Source organism: Triticum urartu, chromosome 7A, assembly GCF_056163025.1.
Source record: "Triticum urartu cultivar PI428250 chromosome 7A, HENAU_Tu73, whole genome shotgun sequence".
Taxonomy (NCBI): domain Eukaryota; kingdom Viridiplantae; phylum Streptophyta; class Magnoliopsida; order Poales; family Poaceae; genus Triticum; species Triticum urartu.
This window is the reverse complement of record NC_141879.1, coordinates 249,454,321-249,471,290: the sequence shown is the minus strand read 5'-3', so window position 1 is coordinate 249,471,290 and position 16,970 is coordinate 249,454,321. Positions and strand designations below refer to the sequence as shown.

Here is a 16,970-nt window from a genome sequence, read left to right as displayed (position 1 = left end):
AGCAGGCGGGACGAGCCTCGTCCCAATTATTTAGGATGGGCATGCGCGAGGGCGCTTCTTCCTCACTGCCACGATTCTCCAAAAACGATTCCTCTGGCTCTGCGTCCTCTCGATTCCCTCTTCCTCTGCGTCGCGCACTCTCCCAACAATCTGGCTTCTGGAACGGTGAGTTCTCCTTCCTGTCAATTTTGTTAGTAGTTCTCCAGTAGCAGCACATACGATGTCCTTCTTCTTGTCAATTTCTTGTTCTCCTGCTTCTTTATTTTGTGCGCACAGATTTATCTGCCTGCAACATGTAGTCCGTTGCCTTATGAGAATTTTGCACACAGATTCATCTGCATGCAACATCTAGTCCGTTGTCTTGTCAATTTCTTGTTTTTCTCCTGCTTCTTTAGTTTGTACACACAATTTCATCTGCATGGGTGATGAACAATTCATAGATACATGTTTATTCTTGATTGTAGATGCAGTTGTTTAGATAAATATTTCAAGAGCGTAAATTTATATTGTTAATTCGCATATACTCCCTCTGCAAGGAAATATAACAACTTTTGGTTCACTGCTTTAGTGATTTCTTTACAGAGGGAGTACTTGTTTAGTTTCAATTGTTCATGCACTTGTTTACATAAACTTTTAATAGCGCCAGAATTCCTATACTATCTGCCGTCACATTCATCTCGGCTTATTGTTATCATGTTATTGTCATGCTTCATGTCTTATACTGGTTTCATCAATTACAGTCCTTCGGCATGGCGTTCGAGAATGATTATGATGCTAGGGCAGATGGAAATACTGAAATTTGTGTGAAGTACACGAACAAGGCTAGCTGTGTTGAGTACTGTATTGGCAAATTCAAATACTGGCTGCGGAACGACGACCAGAAGATAGTTGCACTGGATGTGGAGTACACCTGGCCTTGTTGTCCGACACAGATGGCGGCCGTGGTCCATTTATGCGTTGGCATCTACGTCCTTGTGTACCACATAAGCGTTGCTGATGAGCACTGCGGCCTGCTTGCCACCTTACTGCTCGACAAGGAGTACACCTTTGTTGGGGTGGACATCGAGAATGACAAGAAAAAACTCAAGCATGTTGGTCTGGTGGTACAAAACTTTGTGGATATCCAGAATATGTGGAGAGTGCCTGATCCAGTGACGATTAAGCCAAAGTATGGCTTGGCTGACTACGCTGGTTCCATCATCCACCACAGCTACAACAAGATGAAGGACTTTCTCACAGAAGATGACCACCATATATGGGCAGAAGCACCCTTGCCCTTGAAGAACATCTATTATGCTTCCATGGACGCGTATGCCACCTACGACGTATACAGGCGGTTGGTGAACTTCAAGAAGGGGTTCGAGAGTCAGCGCCAACATCTCGCCAAACCATCCAGGCGGTCAAAGAAGTCCGGAAGGAAGAATGAATCAACATAAAATGTTTCTTCTATTTATCTAGCTGATAGTCTGTAAACTTTATTATACTACTAGTAAGTCGTAACTTCAAATTTCCTGCGAGTTGAATCATCCTTTATTCTAGCTGTCTTGCCTAATTTGATCCACGTTCACGAGATATTATAATTAAGACGTTTATTTTGTTTCGGTTTCGCTAGCTATGATACAGAATGTGATAGCCATTTTTACCAAAAGATTATTTCAGATTTATAATGAATACACAGAATGCGATAGCCGTTCTTTCCAAAATATTATTTCAGATTTATAATGAATACTGTTCTCAACAGGGTTTGAATAGAGAAATTTTATTTTTTAATTGCATAGAGAAAGTTCATTTTTTTAATCAAAAGAAGGGTCGCCCCCTCTGATTTTCCATTAACAGAAAACACATGGTCTTTCAAGCCCCTGATACAAACTACAGCTAGAAACTAAAGTAATCAACTAGCCGCACAAATCATACATGGTAGCAAGCCCAACCAGACTTAACATGAAGGTCCAAAAAATAAAACTACGGCAGAGATGCACAGGCGACACCGCAGTACCCTGTGACTCCACACTTGCGATGAACTGTACAATTCATCTGCTACATGCTCTAGTGTGCGCATATAGACCATCAGCACCTCTTTGTTTACCACCTTCATCTGCAATATAGACCATCCCATGATCCACAAGCAAATTAGCTAAACAAGAATCATAAGATCACTATACCATTTATTTTGTAATCTCACATTATTCCTGGATTGCCAAAGAGTCAAGAACACAACTGATGCCCTTCCCGCATCTCCTACGCAAACACTCATAGGTAGTTCTACCATCTTAACTCCATGATTTAAAATATTAATAAAACCCCCTTAACGATTCCATTTGCATTACCATCGTTCATGATTATAGCCAAGGAAACAGCAGCCAATAAAGCAACCACCTGTGAAAGACCTATTTTGAGTCCGATGTGCCAGGTGTCGTGCAGTTATTCGATGTTGTTGCGTTGTCATTGCTTGCGTGTCATGCATTGCATATCATGTCATCATGTGCATTTCATTTGCATACGTGTTCGTCTCATGCATCCGAGCATTTTCCCGTTGTCCGTTTTGCAACCCGGCGCTCCTTCTCCTCCGGTGGCCATTTCTAGCTTTCTTTCTTGTGTGGGGATTCAACATTTCCAGATTGGGCCAAGACTTGCCAAGCGGCCTTGGTTTACTACCGGTAGACCGCCTGTCAAGTTTCGTATCATTTGGACTTCGTTTGATACTCCAACGGTTAACCGACGGACCGAAAAGGCCTCGTGTGTGTTGCAGCCCAACACCCCTCCAATTTGGCCCAAAACCCACCGAAACCTGCTCCATCCTCTCGGTTGTTCGATCACGATCGCATGGCCGCAAACCGCACCTCATTTGAGCTCTCCTAGCTCCCTCCACCTATATATATATGTGCAACCCTCCGAAATTTCGCGGTACTAACCCTAGTCGTCCTCTACCTCGCGCCGCCGGACAAAACCGCCCGTGCCCGGACATGTCCGGCCTCCCCTGCGCCGAATCCGCCGCCGCCACGTCATCTCCGCCTCCCTCTCTCTCCTCAGCCCCGCCGAAGCCCGCCGGGGCCCGAGGCAGGCCCGCCCCGGGTCGGATCTGGGCCGAGTCGCCCGCGCCGCCTCGTCTCCTTGCGCCCCCCGCCGGCCTTGCGCGACCGCCGCCTCGCCATGCTCGCCCGGCGCCGCTCCGGCCGCCACCCGCCGCACCGGCGCACCTTCCCGTCTTCTCGCCGCCGTCCGCGCCTCGCCTGCGCCATTCCGGCCAGCGCCACCGCCATGCGCCGCCACTACTCCACGCCGCCGACCGCCTCGTTCAACGTGCGTGCCGACCTCGCCGGCGACGTCCTCCCTCCGGCCGCCGTCGTCCTCTCCGGCGAGATCCGGTGGATCGGGACGAGATCCACCGGGATCTCATCCAAACACCTCGTCCCCGTTCCGTACCGCTCCGTCCCGCTCCACTTCGTCCCGGTTTGACTTTTTCCGGAGGTATATTTTCACTAAGTCCCGAGATTCCCAGATCCATGTGCCTCTATTCATCGCATCGTAACTTTGCATCCATAGCTCCGATTCATGCATATAGCATATCAAAATGTTCATCTCAGAGAGTAAACCATTTCATTCCATTGCATCATTTTCATTTGAGCTCATCTTGATTCCCGAAATGCTGTTAGAAGAGGGCTACTTGAGATAATTTTCAGATCTGCTACTCCATTTAGGTTTTTTGTCATTTTTGCCATGATTATTGTGTGCATGATATGCTCGTGAGTTCTACATATGTTTTGTTAAGGGTTTTGTCATCTTTCCAGAGGTGCAACCCATGTATTTTTGTGATGTGTGTGGTGACTAGTGCAAGCTTGCAAAGTGGTGCACTTAGTAATTCTGTTTTCAGGGACTTAGCATTTCCACTAAGTCCTTGAGCTGTTTATATCATGATGCCATATGTTCATGTTGTTTCCTATTGATCCGTGCCTCTTTTGAGGATGATAAGTAAGGATGTTTTGTTATTCTTGTAGTGCTCTATCCATCCATGTCTTTTTTGCAATTATGGAGCACCCTAGCTTGAGTCAATCGAGCTCTACTTTTGTTACTTTGTGAATCTGGGCAGATTGTCAACTTGTTTGCAATTTTGCCGATGATGTTGTAGTTGATCCATGCATGATATGCTATTGTTCTTGCCATGTATAGCTTGATTTTTGTTCCTTCTTGATGGGTGTATGCTTGTATTGCCATGACTTGCACCGTAGTGAGTGCATCGAGCTCGTAAACATGCCTACTTGAGTTATGTTTCAGCATGTGTCAGTTTTCACTAAGTTTGAAAACTGATTATGTTTTTGCCATGTTCACATGCTTGCATTTATATTTTCTGATCCCTTTTGGCTCAAGGTCACTAAGGGACTTTTGTTAAGATCTTTGAGTAGCTCCATGCCATGCTTTACTTTGTCATGATCAGGTCCTGTAGCATGTAGTTTTGTTGCTCCGAAGAGTGCTACCTGATCTGAAATTCCAGACAAGTGTTAATTTCACTAAGTCTGAAATCTGTTTGCCATATGCATTTTTGCCATGCTTGTTTGAACCTGTTAATGGATGAATTGGCCGTAGCTCAGTGCTAGACTTTTGTTAAGCATCTTGAATGCATCCCTGCCATGTATTTTGTTGTCATGTTTGAGTGCTGTAGCTTGTTCATCTCATTGCATTTAGATGGCTACTTGCTGTACATCGCAGACCGGTGTCATATTTGAATCGCTTGCCATTTCCAAACCGTAACTCCGATTCCGGCGTTCTTTATATCGTTTTCAAGCAATTTCATCTAATCTTTCCAGTGGCACACTTGCTTTTCTAAGTTGAGGCCAGGTTCATGCATTCCCTTGCAAATCATGCATATGCATCGCATACCGCATCCCGCATATCATACCATGTTCATGTGTGGTTTGTTTACTATGTTGTGTGCTTCTTTTCCGGTGTTTGCTTCTTCGGGTTGGTTCCAATAAATTCGCGTTTGTGAGGACCCATTTGACTACGTCCGTTTGTCTTCATCATGGACTCGTTCTTCTTCCTTGCAGGATTTCAGGCAAGATGATCATACCCTCGAAATCACTACTATCTTTGCTTGCTTAGTTGCTCGATCTTTTGCTATGCCTATGCTGCGATACCTACCACTTGCTTATCGTGCCTGTTATATTGTTGAACCAAGCCTCTAACCCACCTTGTCCCAGCAAACCGTTGTTTGGCTATGTTACCGCTTTGCTCAGCCCCTCTTATAGCGTTGTTAGTTGCAAGTGAAGATTGAAGTTTGTTCCTTGTTGGAATATGGAGATGTTGTTCCTTGTTGGAACATGTTTACTTGTTGGGATATCACTATATATCTTATTTAATTAATGCATCTATATACTTGGTAAAGGGTGGAAGGCCCGGCCTTATGCCTAGTGTTTTGTTCCACTCTTGCCGCCCTAGTTTCCGTCATATCGGAGTTATGTTCCCGGATTTTGTGTTCCTTACGCGGTTGGGTTATAATGGGAACCCCTTGATAGTTCGCCTTGATTAAAGCTTTTCCAGCAATGCCCAACATTGGTCTTACCATTCGCCACCTAGCCTTTTCTTTCCCTTGGCAGACTCAAGGGTCATCTTATTTTAACCCCCTCGGGCCAGTGCTCCTCTGAGTGTAGGTCCAACCGAGCGATGTCCGGGGCTACCTGGGGCAACTCTGGGCTGGCCTACCCGACGTCTGGCTCATCTGAGTGTGCCCTGAGAACGAGATATGTGCAGCTCCTATCGGGATTTGTCGGCACATTCGGGCGGTGTTGCTGGTCTTGTTTTAACCTGTCGAAGTGTCTTGAAGAACCGAGATACCGAGTCTGATCGGAACGTCTTGGGAGGAGGTCTATTCCTTCGTTGACCGTGAGAGCTTGTCATGGGCTAAGTTGGGACTCCCCTCCAGGGATTTGAACTTTTGAAAGCCATGCCCGTGGTTATGGGCAGATGGGAATTAGTTAATGTCCGGTTGTAGATAACTTGAACCTTAACTTAATTAAAATGAATCAACCGAGTGTGTTACCGTGATGGCCTCTTCTCGGCGGAGTCCGGGAGGTGGACACGGTGTTGGAGTAATGTTTGCGCAGGTTTCTCTCTAGTTTCTCGCTCGCGCTTTGCCTCCTCTTCCCGCTCTCTTTTGCGTATAAGTTAGCCACCATACTTGCTAGTCGCTTGCTGCAGCTCCACATATTTACCTTGCCTTACCTATAAGCTTAAATAGTCTTGATCGCGAGGGTGCGAGATTGCTGAGTCCCTGTGGCTCACAGATTACTATTACACCAGATGCAGGGCCTGATGATTCCGCTCCAGGAGACGTGTTTGAGCTCAAGTGGGAGTTCGACGAAGACTCTCAACGTTACTATGTTTCCATTCTTGATGATCAGTAGTGGTGCCCAGTTGGGGGTGATTAGGACCATGTCGCATGTTGGGTTCTCTTTTATTTTGGCGTCGTAGTTGGGCCATGAGTGTTTGGATGATGTAATGTTATTTATGTACTTGATTGACGTGGCGAGTGTAAGCCAACTATGTTATCTCCCCTTTTATTATCATGTTACATGGGATGTTGTGAAGATTGCCTAACTTGTGACATATGCCTTCAATGCGATTATGCCTCCAAGTCGTGCCCCGACACGTGGGAGATATAGTCGCATCGACGGTGTTACAAGTTGGTAATCAGAGCCTTCCCCGACCTTAGGAGCCCCATTGCTTGATCGTTTTTAGCGGCCGAGTTGTGTCTAGAAAAATGTTTTGAGTCATTTAGGAATTATATATCGGAGAGCTTAGGAATTCTTTTTACTTCCCAGTCTCCTCATCGCTCTGGTAAGGCATCCTGACGTAGAGTTTTGACTCTTCTCTTCTCAAATTTCACTAAAAAAAATTTAGGATCACGCGGGTATCTTGGAATCGTTCCGATGGTTTTATGATGAGAACATTGTCTTGGTGCCTCCTGTCAGGGGTTTTGTGGAAGTGTCCCGGGGAGTTGAGCTCTGAGGTGTTGTCATCATAATTTTATCGTTGCAGTTCTGGAATACCTGAGTTTAGTACGCCAACATCGAAAATCTCTTTTATGCAGTTCGTTGGTGAGATAACCTCGACGCCACCCAGTTATGGGGCGGGAGTTCGGGAGTATCGCCATAACTTGTATAACAGATGCTTTTCGAAGGTTGAGGTAGCTGATTTCCGAAGGTTTCTTGGTTATGTGTTGAAGGATGGATACAGATGGATGTAGGATTTGGTAGTTTTGGGTGAGATATTATGCTTCCCCTGTATCCCCAACACCTGATTGCATAACCGGAAAATTTCGGGAGTTTATAAGTGGGAATTCAAGTAGCTCTTAGGATATCTTTCCGTCAGATGTATGATATGAAATTGGGGTTCGACGTCTAGTGGTCCGCCTATCCACGGTCGATTTTACAGTGGTCTCGTTGTGTCTTAAAGAGTCCTTGGCTATGCCGACTCGGGGACGCTTCGTATGTCATGTGCACTGCCTTGTACATGATGGTGCTGTACGATCGAGCCCGTGTAGGCCCCACCACGAAAACTTCGGACGAAATCTCTATCATATGTTTGTTCCGGCTTATTCTACAAGCCAATCCTCTGTTTTGTTTTGAGTTGTGGTATTCGAGTTGCTTCGAAGTCAAATGTTGATTCCATACCTGTTCCTAAGCGGTGTTCTCATACTCCTACGTGAATGCAATCCTTCTCGATCATCGAGATTGTCATGTCAATCTTGTTCTACCGGCGTGGTTCTCTTCAAGTGGATCCAATCTTTGTCAACATCTGCAAGATCAACTCAAGTCCTCTCAACGGTGTTCATTTCATTCATCCCAAATTGCCTTTGTTTTCCCTCCCTCCCACCCTTTTTCTTCAAGGAACCAAATTTTTAATTCAAGTATCCATTTTATTGATGGAAGTCTCTCCATTCTTTTTCCTTCATGTTTTTACCCAGTGTTTCTCATGAAGATGCTCTACTCGTTCTTCTTTCTCCATTCTTTTCTTCTCCGGTGGATTCAATTCAAGTTTTGTTGTTGATCATAACCTTTTTCTCCTTTCTAATACCTTCTCATGCCGGTGCACCTCATAATCATTTGCTTCTTGCTATTCATTTGTTCGGGAGTGCTGAAGATATCTCAGAAGATTCGTGTTTTCCACTCTGCATTCATTCAAGATCTTTCGAGGTTGTTCTCTCATTCAAGTCATTTAATTCAACCGGTGCAACCTCTCGTTCAAATCATTCAACGGTGTTTCTTTTGAGTGGGCCCTAACCCACAGGTCTTTTCCCAGGATCTTACCTTACTCTTCTTATTTTCCCGGAGCTACCATCAAATTTCTTTTCGAAGTTTGACGTAAGAATGATTTATCATCAGTCAAATGTCTTCTCAAGATCTGTCAAAATCTTTTCATCATTGGCTCAACCACTTCGTTTTGATTCTTCCGGAGTGTCTAAATAATTCATGGTGGTGTTTCTCATCATCATTCTCAGATTTTGAAGACCGAAGAAGAGTTTTTCCTCCATATCTTGCTTCATTCTCTTCAAGATTCGTGCCTCTAGTTTGTTGCCATCCTCTCATAATTATTTTCGATCGTGAGAATTCTTTTCACCCATCCGGAGTAATTCAAGAGTCTTCTCAGTTTGTTTATCTGGAGCCCATCATCTAAGATTTCTTCATTCTCAGCTTTCAGCTATCATTCTCCAAATTTTACCGGTGCTTCATTCAAGTGATCTCTAATCAGTTCTTGATCCTTTTGTTCTCTTGTCTCTAAATTCTCTCAAGCATCTTATTTCATTTGTTAATTCTTCCCGGTGTTTCTTTATGTTTTATTCGTTCTTTTCAATTCTTACGGTGGTTCGTTCAAGAGTTTTTCTTCCTTCATGTATCATATCCCCTCATGTATCATATCTATGCATTCATGCTTTTCAAATTCTACCGGTGGTTCCTCGAAGACCTTCTCAAGTTTATGTTATATCTCTCTTAATCCTTGCTACGAGAATAAGTAGTGTGCCAAATCCGCTGCTTGTCATCAATTTAAATTGGTGAAGGATAAGCATAATGTAATTCTTATTCTTGTTTCATCCAAGAGTTTAATTCCTTATTCCGGAGGCTTGTCAAATTCTCAGTTTCATTTGTTTCATCTTCTCTTTTTCCCGGAGTTCCAACCTTTTCAATTACATCTCCACAGAGATTCATTTAAATCATTGCAAGGCTTCAACCTTATTCTTTTAATCCTCCATTTCGTTTGATCATTCTTTTTCTACCGGAGTTTTCACGAAGGCTCGGCGTGGTGAGTCATCAAGGATTTAATTCCTTCTTGAAGTGTTCATCGAGATTCTTTTCTAAGGAGCTCAAGCATTCTTCATATTGCAATCCGGAGTGCAATTCTTTCTTCCGTATCATTTGAGATGGTATTGTGTCATTCTTGATAATCTGAGTTCATGTTTCATGATTCGAATGTTGTTAAGAATGAGATATTTAAATCCATCAACCTCTTCATTGGAATTATCTTGGGTTATATTTCACCTAAAAGTTTCCCTAAGGATTGTTGCTATCTATGGTGCTTATAAAGGACCCAGGTTCTTCTTTATCCTCCCAGTGGAAATATTTTTCTCGTCTCCTTATTCTTATCAATCCAATTCTTTTCCCATGAGTGGCAGGTTGTCACCTCATATTTTGAGCTGTATTCCATAAGACCATATCAAGCTTATATTTTCGTTGTTGTGTTTCCAACAACTCCGTTAGACCCTTCTCCTAAAGATGCCTTTTCAAACTCTTTTGTGGCAGAAGTTGGCTTTTCTTCTCCATTCTTTTATTTCAATGATCTATATTCTATTTCTCTCTTCCGGAGGCATTGCGATGTTGCTCTTTTCACCCATCATCTCGTTTTGTCAAAGATCATGTTCTTTTCATGCCTATCCATTTAACCGGAGTATTGTACCCCTTTTCTCAAATCCTTTTCATCCTATCAAGTCTTGTATCTCTTTTCAACCGGAGAGGTATAAGAAATTGTTCCTCCTTGTTCCTCTTTTCTAACGGAGTGTTTTCAACTTCGTTCATCTTCGGTGCATTCTTTCTCGAAATGGCTTAACCTTTTCAAGGTTCTTTGGTCTCACTCGTTTGTCAAAGAAGCAACTTAGTTTTACATCTTCTCTTTCTCTTCCGTTTTTCCCTCCGGTGCCATTCTAGATCTCGGGACGAGATCCTCTCGTAGTGGTGGAGTGTTGTAACGCCCCGAGACCGATGTGCCAGGTGTCGTGCAGTTATTCGATGTTGTTGCGTTGTCATTGCTTGCGTGTCATGCATTGCATATCATGTCATCATGTGCATTTCATTTGCATACGTGTTCGTCTCATGCATCCGAGCATTTTTCCCGTTGTCCGTTTTGCAATCCGGCGCTCCGTTCTCCTCCGGTGGCCATTTCTAGCTTTCTTTCGTGTGTGGGGATTAAACAGTTCTAGATTGGGCCGAGACTTGCCAAGCGGCCTTGGTTTACTTCCGGTAGACCGCCTGTCAAGTTTCGTATCATTTGGACTTCGTTTGATACTCCAACGGTTAACCGAGGGACCGAAAAGGCCTCGTGTGTGTTGCAGCCCAACAGCCCTCCAATTTGGCCCAAAACCCACCTAAACCTACTCCATCCTCTCGGTCGTTCGATCACGATCGCGTGGCCGCAAACCGCACCTCATTTGAACTCTCCTAGCTCCCTCCACCTATATATATGTGCAACCCTCCGAAATTTCGCGGTACTAACCCTAGTCGTCCTCTACCTCGCGCCGCCGGACAAAACCGCCCGTGCCCGGACATGTCCGGCCTCCCCTGCGCCGAATCGCCGCCGCCACGTCATCTCCGCCTCCCTCTCTCTCCTCAGCCCCGACGAAGCCCGCAAGGGCCCGAGGCAGGCCCGCCCCGGGCCGGATCTGGGCCGAGTCGCCCGCGCCGCCTCGTCTTCTTGCGCCGCCCGCCAGCCTTGCGCCACCGCCGCCTCGCCATGCTCGCCCGGCGCCGCTCCGGCCGCCACCCGCCGTGCCGGCACACCTCCCCGTCTTCTCGCCACCGTCCGCCCCGCCTGGGCCGTTCCGGCCAGCGCCGCCACCATGCGCCGCCACTACTCCACGCCGCCGACCGCCTCGTTCAACGTGCGCGCCGACCTCACCGGCGACGTCCTCCCTCCGGCCGCCGTCATCCTCTCCGGCGAGATCCGGTGGATCGGGACGAGATCCACCGGGATCTCATCCAAACACCTCGTCCCCGTTCCGTACCGCTCCGTCCCGCTCCACTTCGTCCCGGTTTGACTTTTTCCGGAGGTATATTTTCACTAAATCCCGAGATTCCCAGATCCATGTGCCTCTATTCATCGCATCATAACTTTGCATACATAGCTCCAATTCATGCATATAGAATATCAAAATGTTCATCTCAGAGAGTAAACCATTTTATTCCATTGCATCATTTTCATTTGAGCTCATCTTGATTCCCGAAATGCTGTTAGAAGAGGGCTACTTGAGATAATTGTCAGATCTGCTACTCCATTTAGGTTTTTGTCATTTTTGCCATGATTATTGTGTGCATGATATGCTCGTGAGTTCTACATATGTTTTGTTAAGGGTTTTGTCATCTTTCCAGAGGTGCAACCCATGTATTTTTGTGATGTGTGTGCTGACTAGTGCAATCTTGCAAAGTGGTGCACTTAGTAATTCTATTTTCAGGGACTTAGCATTTCCACTAAGTCCTTGAGCTGTTTATCTCATGATGCCATATGTTCATATTGTTTCCTATTGATCCGTGCCTCTTTTGAAGTTTATAAGTAAGGATGTTTTGTTATTCTTGTAGCGCTCTATCCATCCATGTCTTTGTTTGCAATTATGGAGCACCCTAGCTTGAGTCAATCGAGCTCTACTTTTGTTACTTTGTGAATCTGGGCAGATTGTCAACTTGTTTGCAATTTTGCCGATGATGTTGTAGTTGATCCATGCATGATATGCTATTGTTCTTGCCATGTCTAGCTTGATTTTTGTTCCTTCTTGATGGGTGTATGCTTGTATTGCCATGACTTGCACCGTAGTGAGTGCATCGAGCTCGTAAACATGCCTACTTGAGTTATGTTTCAGCATGTGTCAGTTTTCACTAAGTTTGAAAACTGATTATGTTTTTGCCATGTTCACATGCTTGCATTTATATTTTCTGATCCCTTTTGGCTCAAGGTCACTAAGGGACTTTTGTTAAGATCTTTGAGTAGCTCCATGCCATGCTTTACTTTGTCATGATCAGGTCCTGTAGCATGTAGTTTTGTTGCTCCGAAGAGTGCTACCTGATCTGAAATTCCAGACAAGTGTTAATTTCACTAAGTCTGAAATCTGTTTGCCATATGCATTTTTGCCATGCTTGTTTGAACCTGTTAATGGATGAATTGGCCGTAGCTCAGTGCTAGACTTTTGTTAAGCATCTTGAATGCATCCCTGCCATGTATTTTGTTGTCATGTTTGAGTGCTGTAGCTTGTTCATCTCATTGCATTTAGATGGCTACTTGCTGTACATCGCAGACCGGTGTCATATTTGAATCGCTTGCCATTTCCAAACCGTAACTCCAATTCCGGCGTTCTTTATATCGTTTTCAAGCGATTTCATCTCATCTTTCCAGTGGCACACTTGGTTTTCCAAGTTGAGGCCAGGTTCATGCATTCCCTTGCAAATCATGCATATGCGTCGCATACCGCATCCCGCATATCATACCATGTTCATGTGTGGTTTGTTTACTATGTTGTGTGCTTCTTTTCCGGTGTTTGCTTATTCGGGTTGGTTCCGATAAAGTCGCGTTTGTGAGGACCCGTTCGACTACGTCCATTTGTCTTCATCATGGACTCGTTCTTCTTCCTTGCGGGATTTCAGGCAAGATGATCATACCCTCGAAATCACTACCATCTTTGCTTGCTTAGTTGCTCGCTCTTTTGCTATGCCTATGCTGCGATACCTACCACTTGCTTATCGTGCCTGTTATATTGTTGTACCAAGCCTCTAACCCACCTTGTCCCAGCAAACTGTTGTTTGGCTATGTTATCGCTTTGCTCAGCCCCTCTTATAGTGTTGTTAGTTGCAGGTGAAGATTGAAGTTTGTTCCTTGTTGGAACATGGAGATGTTGTTCCTTGTTGGAACATGTTTACTTGTTGGGATAGCACTATATATCTTATTTAATTAATGCATCTATATACTTGGTAAAGGGTGGAAGGCTCGGCCTTATGCCTAGTGTTTTGTTCCACTCTTGCCGCCCTAGTTTCCGTCATATCGGTGTTATGTTCCCGGATTTTGCGTTCCTTACGCGGTTGGGTTATAATGGGAACCCCTTGATAGTTCGCCTTGATTAAAGATTTTCTAGCAATGCCCAACATTGGTCTTACCATTCGCCACCTAGCCTTTTCTTTCCCTTGGCAGACTCAAGGGTCATCTTATTTTAACCCCCCGGGCCAGTGCTCCTCTGAGTGTTGGTCCAACCGAGCGATGTCCGGGGCTACCAGGGGCAACTCTGGGCTGGCCTACCCGACGTCTGGCTCATCTGAGTGTGCCCTGAGAACGAGATATGTGCAGCTCCTATCGGGATTTGTCGGCACATTCGGGCGGTGTTGCTGGTCTTGTTTTAACCTATCGAAGTGTCTTGAAGAACCGAGATACCGAGTCTGATCGGAACGTCTTGGGAGGAGGTCTATTCCTTCGTTGACCGTGAGAGCTTGTCATGGGCTAAGTTGGGACTCCCCTGCAGGGATTTGAACTTTCGAAATACGTGCCCGCGGTTATGGGCAGATGGGAATTTGTTAATGTCCGGTTGTAGATAACTTGAACCTTAACTTAATTAAAATGAATCAACCGAGTGTGTTACCATGATGGCCTCTTCTCGGCGGAGTCCGGGAGGTGGACACGGTGTTGGAGTAATGTTTGCGCGGGTTGCTCTCTAGTTTCTCACTCGCGCTTTGCCTCCTCTTCCCGCTCTCTTTTGCGTATAAGTTAGCCACCATACTTGCTAGTCGCTTGCTGCAGCTCCACATATTTACCTTGCCTTACCTATAAGCTTAAATAGTCTTGATCGTGAGGGTGTGAGGTTGCTGAGTCCCTGTGGCTCACAGATTACTATTACACCAGATGCAGGGCCTGATGATTCCGCTCCAGGAGACGCGTTTGAGCTCAAGTGGAAGTTCAACGAAGACTCTCAATGTTACTATGTTTCCTTTCCCGATGATCAGTAGTGGTGCCCAGTTGGGGGTGATTAGGACCATGTCGCATGTTGGGTTCTCTTTTATTTTGGCGCCGTAGTCGGGCCATGAGTGTTCGGATGATGTAATGTTATTTATGTACTTGATTGACGTGGTGAGTGTAAGCCAACTATGTTATCTCCCCTTTTATTATCATGTTACATGGGATGTTGTGAAGATTGCCTAACTTGCGACATATGCCTTCAATGCGATTATGCCTCTAAGTCGTGCCCCGACACGTGGGAGATATAGTCGCATCGAGGGTGTTACACCCTTGCCGAAGATGATGCGGCCATCATCACACTTGTGGTACTTGACTGGCATCAAACTGTCCTTGCACAGCCGAATGCCAGCAAACCCATCTCCTGGTATCTCCCCATCTCCTGGGGTCTTCAGGGCGTCGACAACTTTCACCGGTAATCTCTATATGCACCGTCATAGGAAGAAAAATTATCAAATATGTGAAGGAGTAGTAAACAAAAGGATCTTCAGCTACATCTACATATATTACATAAGGATCTTCAGTTATGGGAAACAAAAGGATATGCAAAAACACACATCAGTGTATTCACTGGTTTCAGCTACAATAGCATATCATTAAACTTTCTCTCCATGAAAAAACAAAGAAAATTGCATTCAAAATAGAAAATACTAGTACACCAAAAACATACCATCGCCTTTCCTCCTATGTTCGACTTGGTGAAGCGGTGGAAAAAAAATGCACCTATATAACCTTTCTTCATCGCCAAAAGGTCATGTAGGTTACGCTCCTCTTGCTTCGTAAGATTAATTCCCTTCGTTATGACAGCTAATTCTAGAGGATCTTTACGCTCTTCGTTTTGATCACATGTCCTTGGCAGGTTGCAGCAGTACACCATAGGAATGTCTTCAGTCAAATCGAAGGAGACAAGGTCGCCTTCTTGCAGGTCGAAGTCTTCAACAAACCTACACCAGCTTTCACCACAGATGATCGCCCTTGAATTCCCTTTGTACACGCCAAAATCATACATGCGGCTCCCTCTCGCTTGAAAAAGCAATGAACTGCCTGGGATGGCGCTGAACTGGTACCTTGCGTAGCATGGCACGATCTGTAGATGTAGAATTTAATTGCTATTTATTTCCTACATATTGTTAATCTTCAAAGTAGAGGGGAACAAACACAGTACAAGTAAAATTGACATGATTATTTATACCAGAGTTGAAGTGTCCCCATCTAGCCTGATGGTAAATGTCAACCCATCTTCATTGGTCCTGTTGCAGTCCTGTCGACAGGTTATGCACACCACCTGTGTAAACAAAATAAAATGAAGAAAAGCAAAGGATGAGAATTTAAGAAAAGGGCTTATGCATGTAAACACACTAGGCAATAATCATACAATATAATCAACGAAGGTACTGCATCAGTAATCAACAATCATACACTTGAACTGAGCGGGTGGCTCACCCTCCACTCCTCATAACCCCGCAACGCAGCGCGTGCGCGCCGCACCACACCTTGTTCAGACATGTCCTTCTCTTCATCCTCGACCGGCAGCATGGGCTCACCCCGAGCGTCAACGCGCGACATTGGCCCCTCCTCCTCTGCAGCACAACTGAGGTAGTGTCTGAGACTGAGCAGTAATCTCTGAGAAAAGTCCTATGAAAACATAAATCCTACTACTGCTGTTACTCGGCCCACCCAAATGTACACACGCACACCTTCAACCTACAGCCCATCTACATACATCCGCATCCAACAATATGGTCCTTGAAAAAGACAAGAAAATCTGTTCTGGACGGACGAAGGATCGTCAGGGTAACCAACTCAATTAGCCACTTGTCTGTCATGTTGGAGAAAATGAACTTACTTCACTTTTTCCTGGTACTACATAACCACACAAAATAAAGACTAAAATAATTCCTAAAAACTCTGATATATTGTACGCCCTCACATTTATAATCTTTAAAATATGAACTAATTTGGGCAACAGAATTAAGAGTTTATTGTTATTTCCCTACAAAGATACAAATATTTGGATCAAAATTTCATATTCTGCAAAAAAACACTGCAGTAAGTATTATTCTGAGAAATGTTTAGTTGACTTGCAATCTAGGACTACAGGTTAATGGCTGCCTTACTAAACCCAACCTAATTTCGGCCTAAAAAACAATTTAATCCACTAGCCCAACTTATAAGTTTTGAGCCCACCCTCTGGTTTCTTCCTGGATTCGCCACTGCACAAGGCCAATATTTTTTAAAGTTTTTAAAGGACTGTTTGCCGAAATTTGCTGCTATTGTGTTACGCATCTGCACTTGTTCATTGTTATGAAAACCCTGGAATACCGAAACCCTAAAAAAATACCCAGCTAGCCACCGATGTAGAAAACTTCCTTCAATCTCTGCATCGCCTTCCACCTAACCTCCGATTTAAAAATCCTAACTTTCTAATCTCTGACTTTGAAAACCATATCCAACTCCCGAAACGGCAACACAACAAGGAACAAAGAAGTCGAAGATTACAAGTTAGGGTTTCTCACTTCAACTAGTCGCCGGTAGTCGCTAGGTGCTTGCTGACGACCTCCCAATCTCACTCCGCGCTCTTCTGCTCCAACCGTCGAGAGCGGCCAGGCGATTAGGGGGTGTGTGGGCGATGGGGGTGATGACACGGACCCTATCCGTGTCAAGCATAGAAAATAACGGCCCGTGGGTCCAGTTCGTAAAGAAACAACCAAACGGGCCCACAG

General features: G+C 44.9%; 1 protein-coding gene across 1 annotated transcript; it reads left to right on the top strand.

Moving 5' to 3' along the window:
- The first annotated feature begins 749 nt into the window (after positions 1-749).
- Positions 750-1,436, top strand: LOC147959201 (uncharacterized). The gene has a single exon (XM_087532549.1). The coding sequence runs from the start codon at positions 750-752 to the stop codon at positions 1,434-1,436; it is 687 nt and encodes a 228-aa protein (XP_087388675.1).
- The last annotated feature ends 15,534 nt before the right edge of the window (positions 1,437-16,970 follow it).

What these genes read in the sequence shown, in the direction of transcription:
- LOC147959201 (XM_087532549.1), top strand. Translation starts at nt 750, where the DNA reads ATGGCGTTCGAGAATGATTATGATGCTAGGGCAGATGGAAATACTGAA.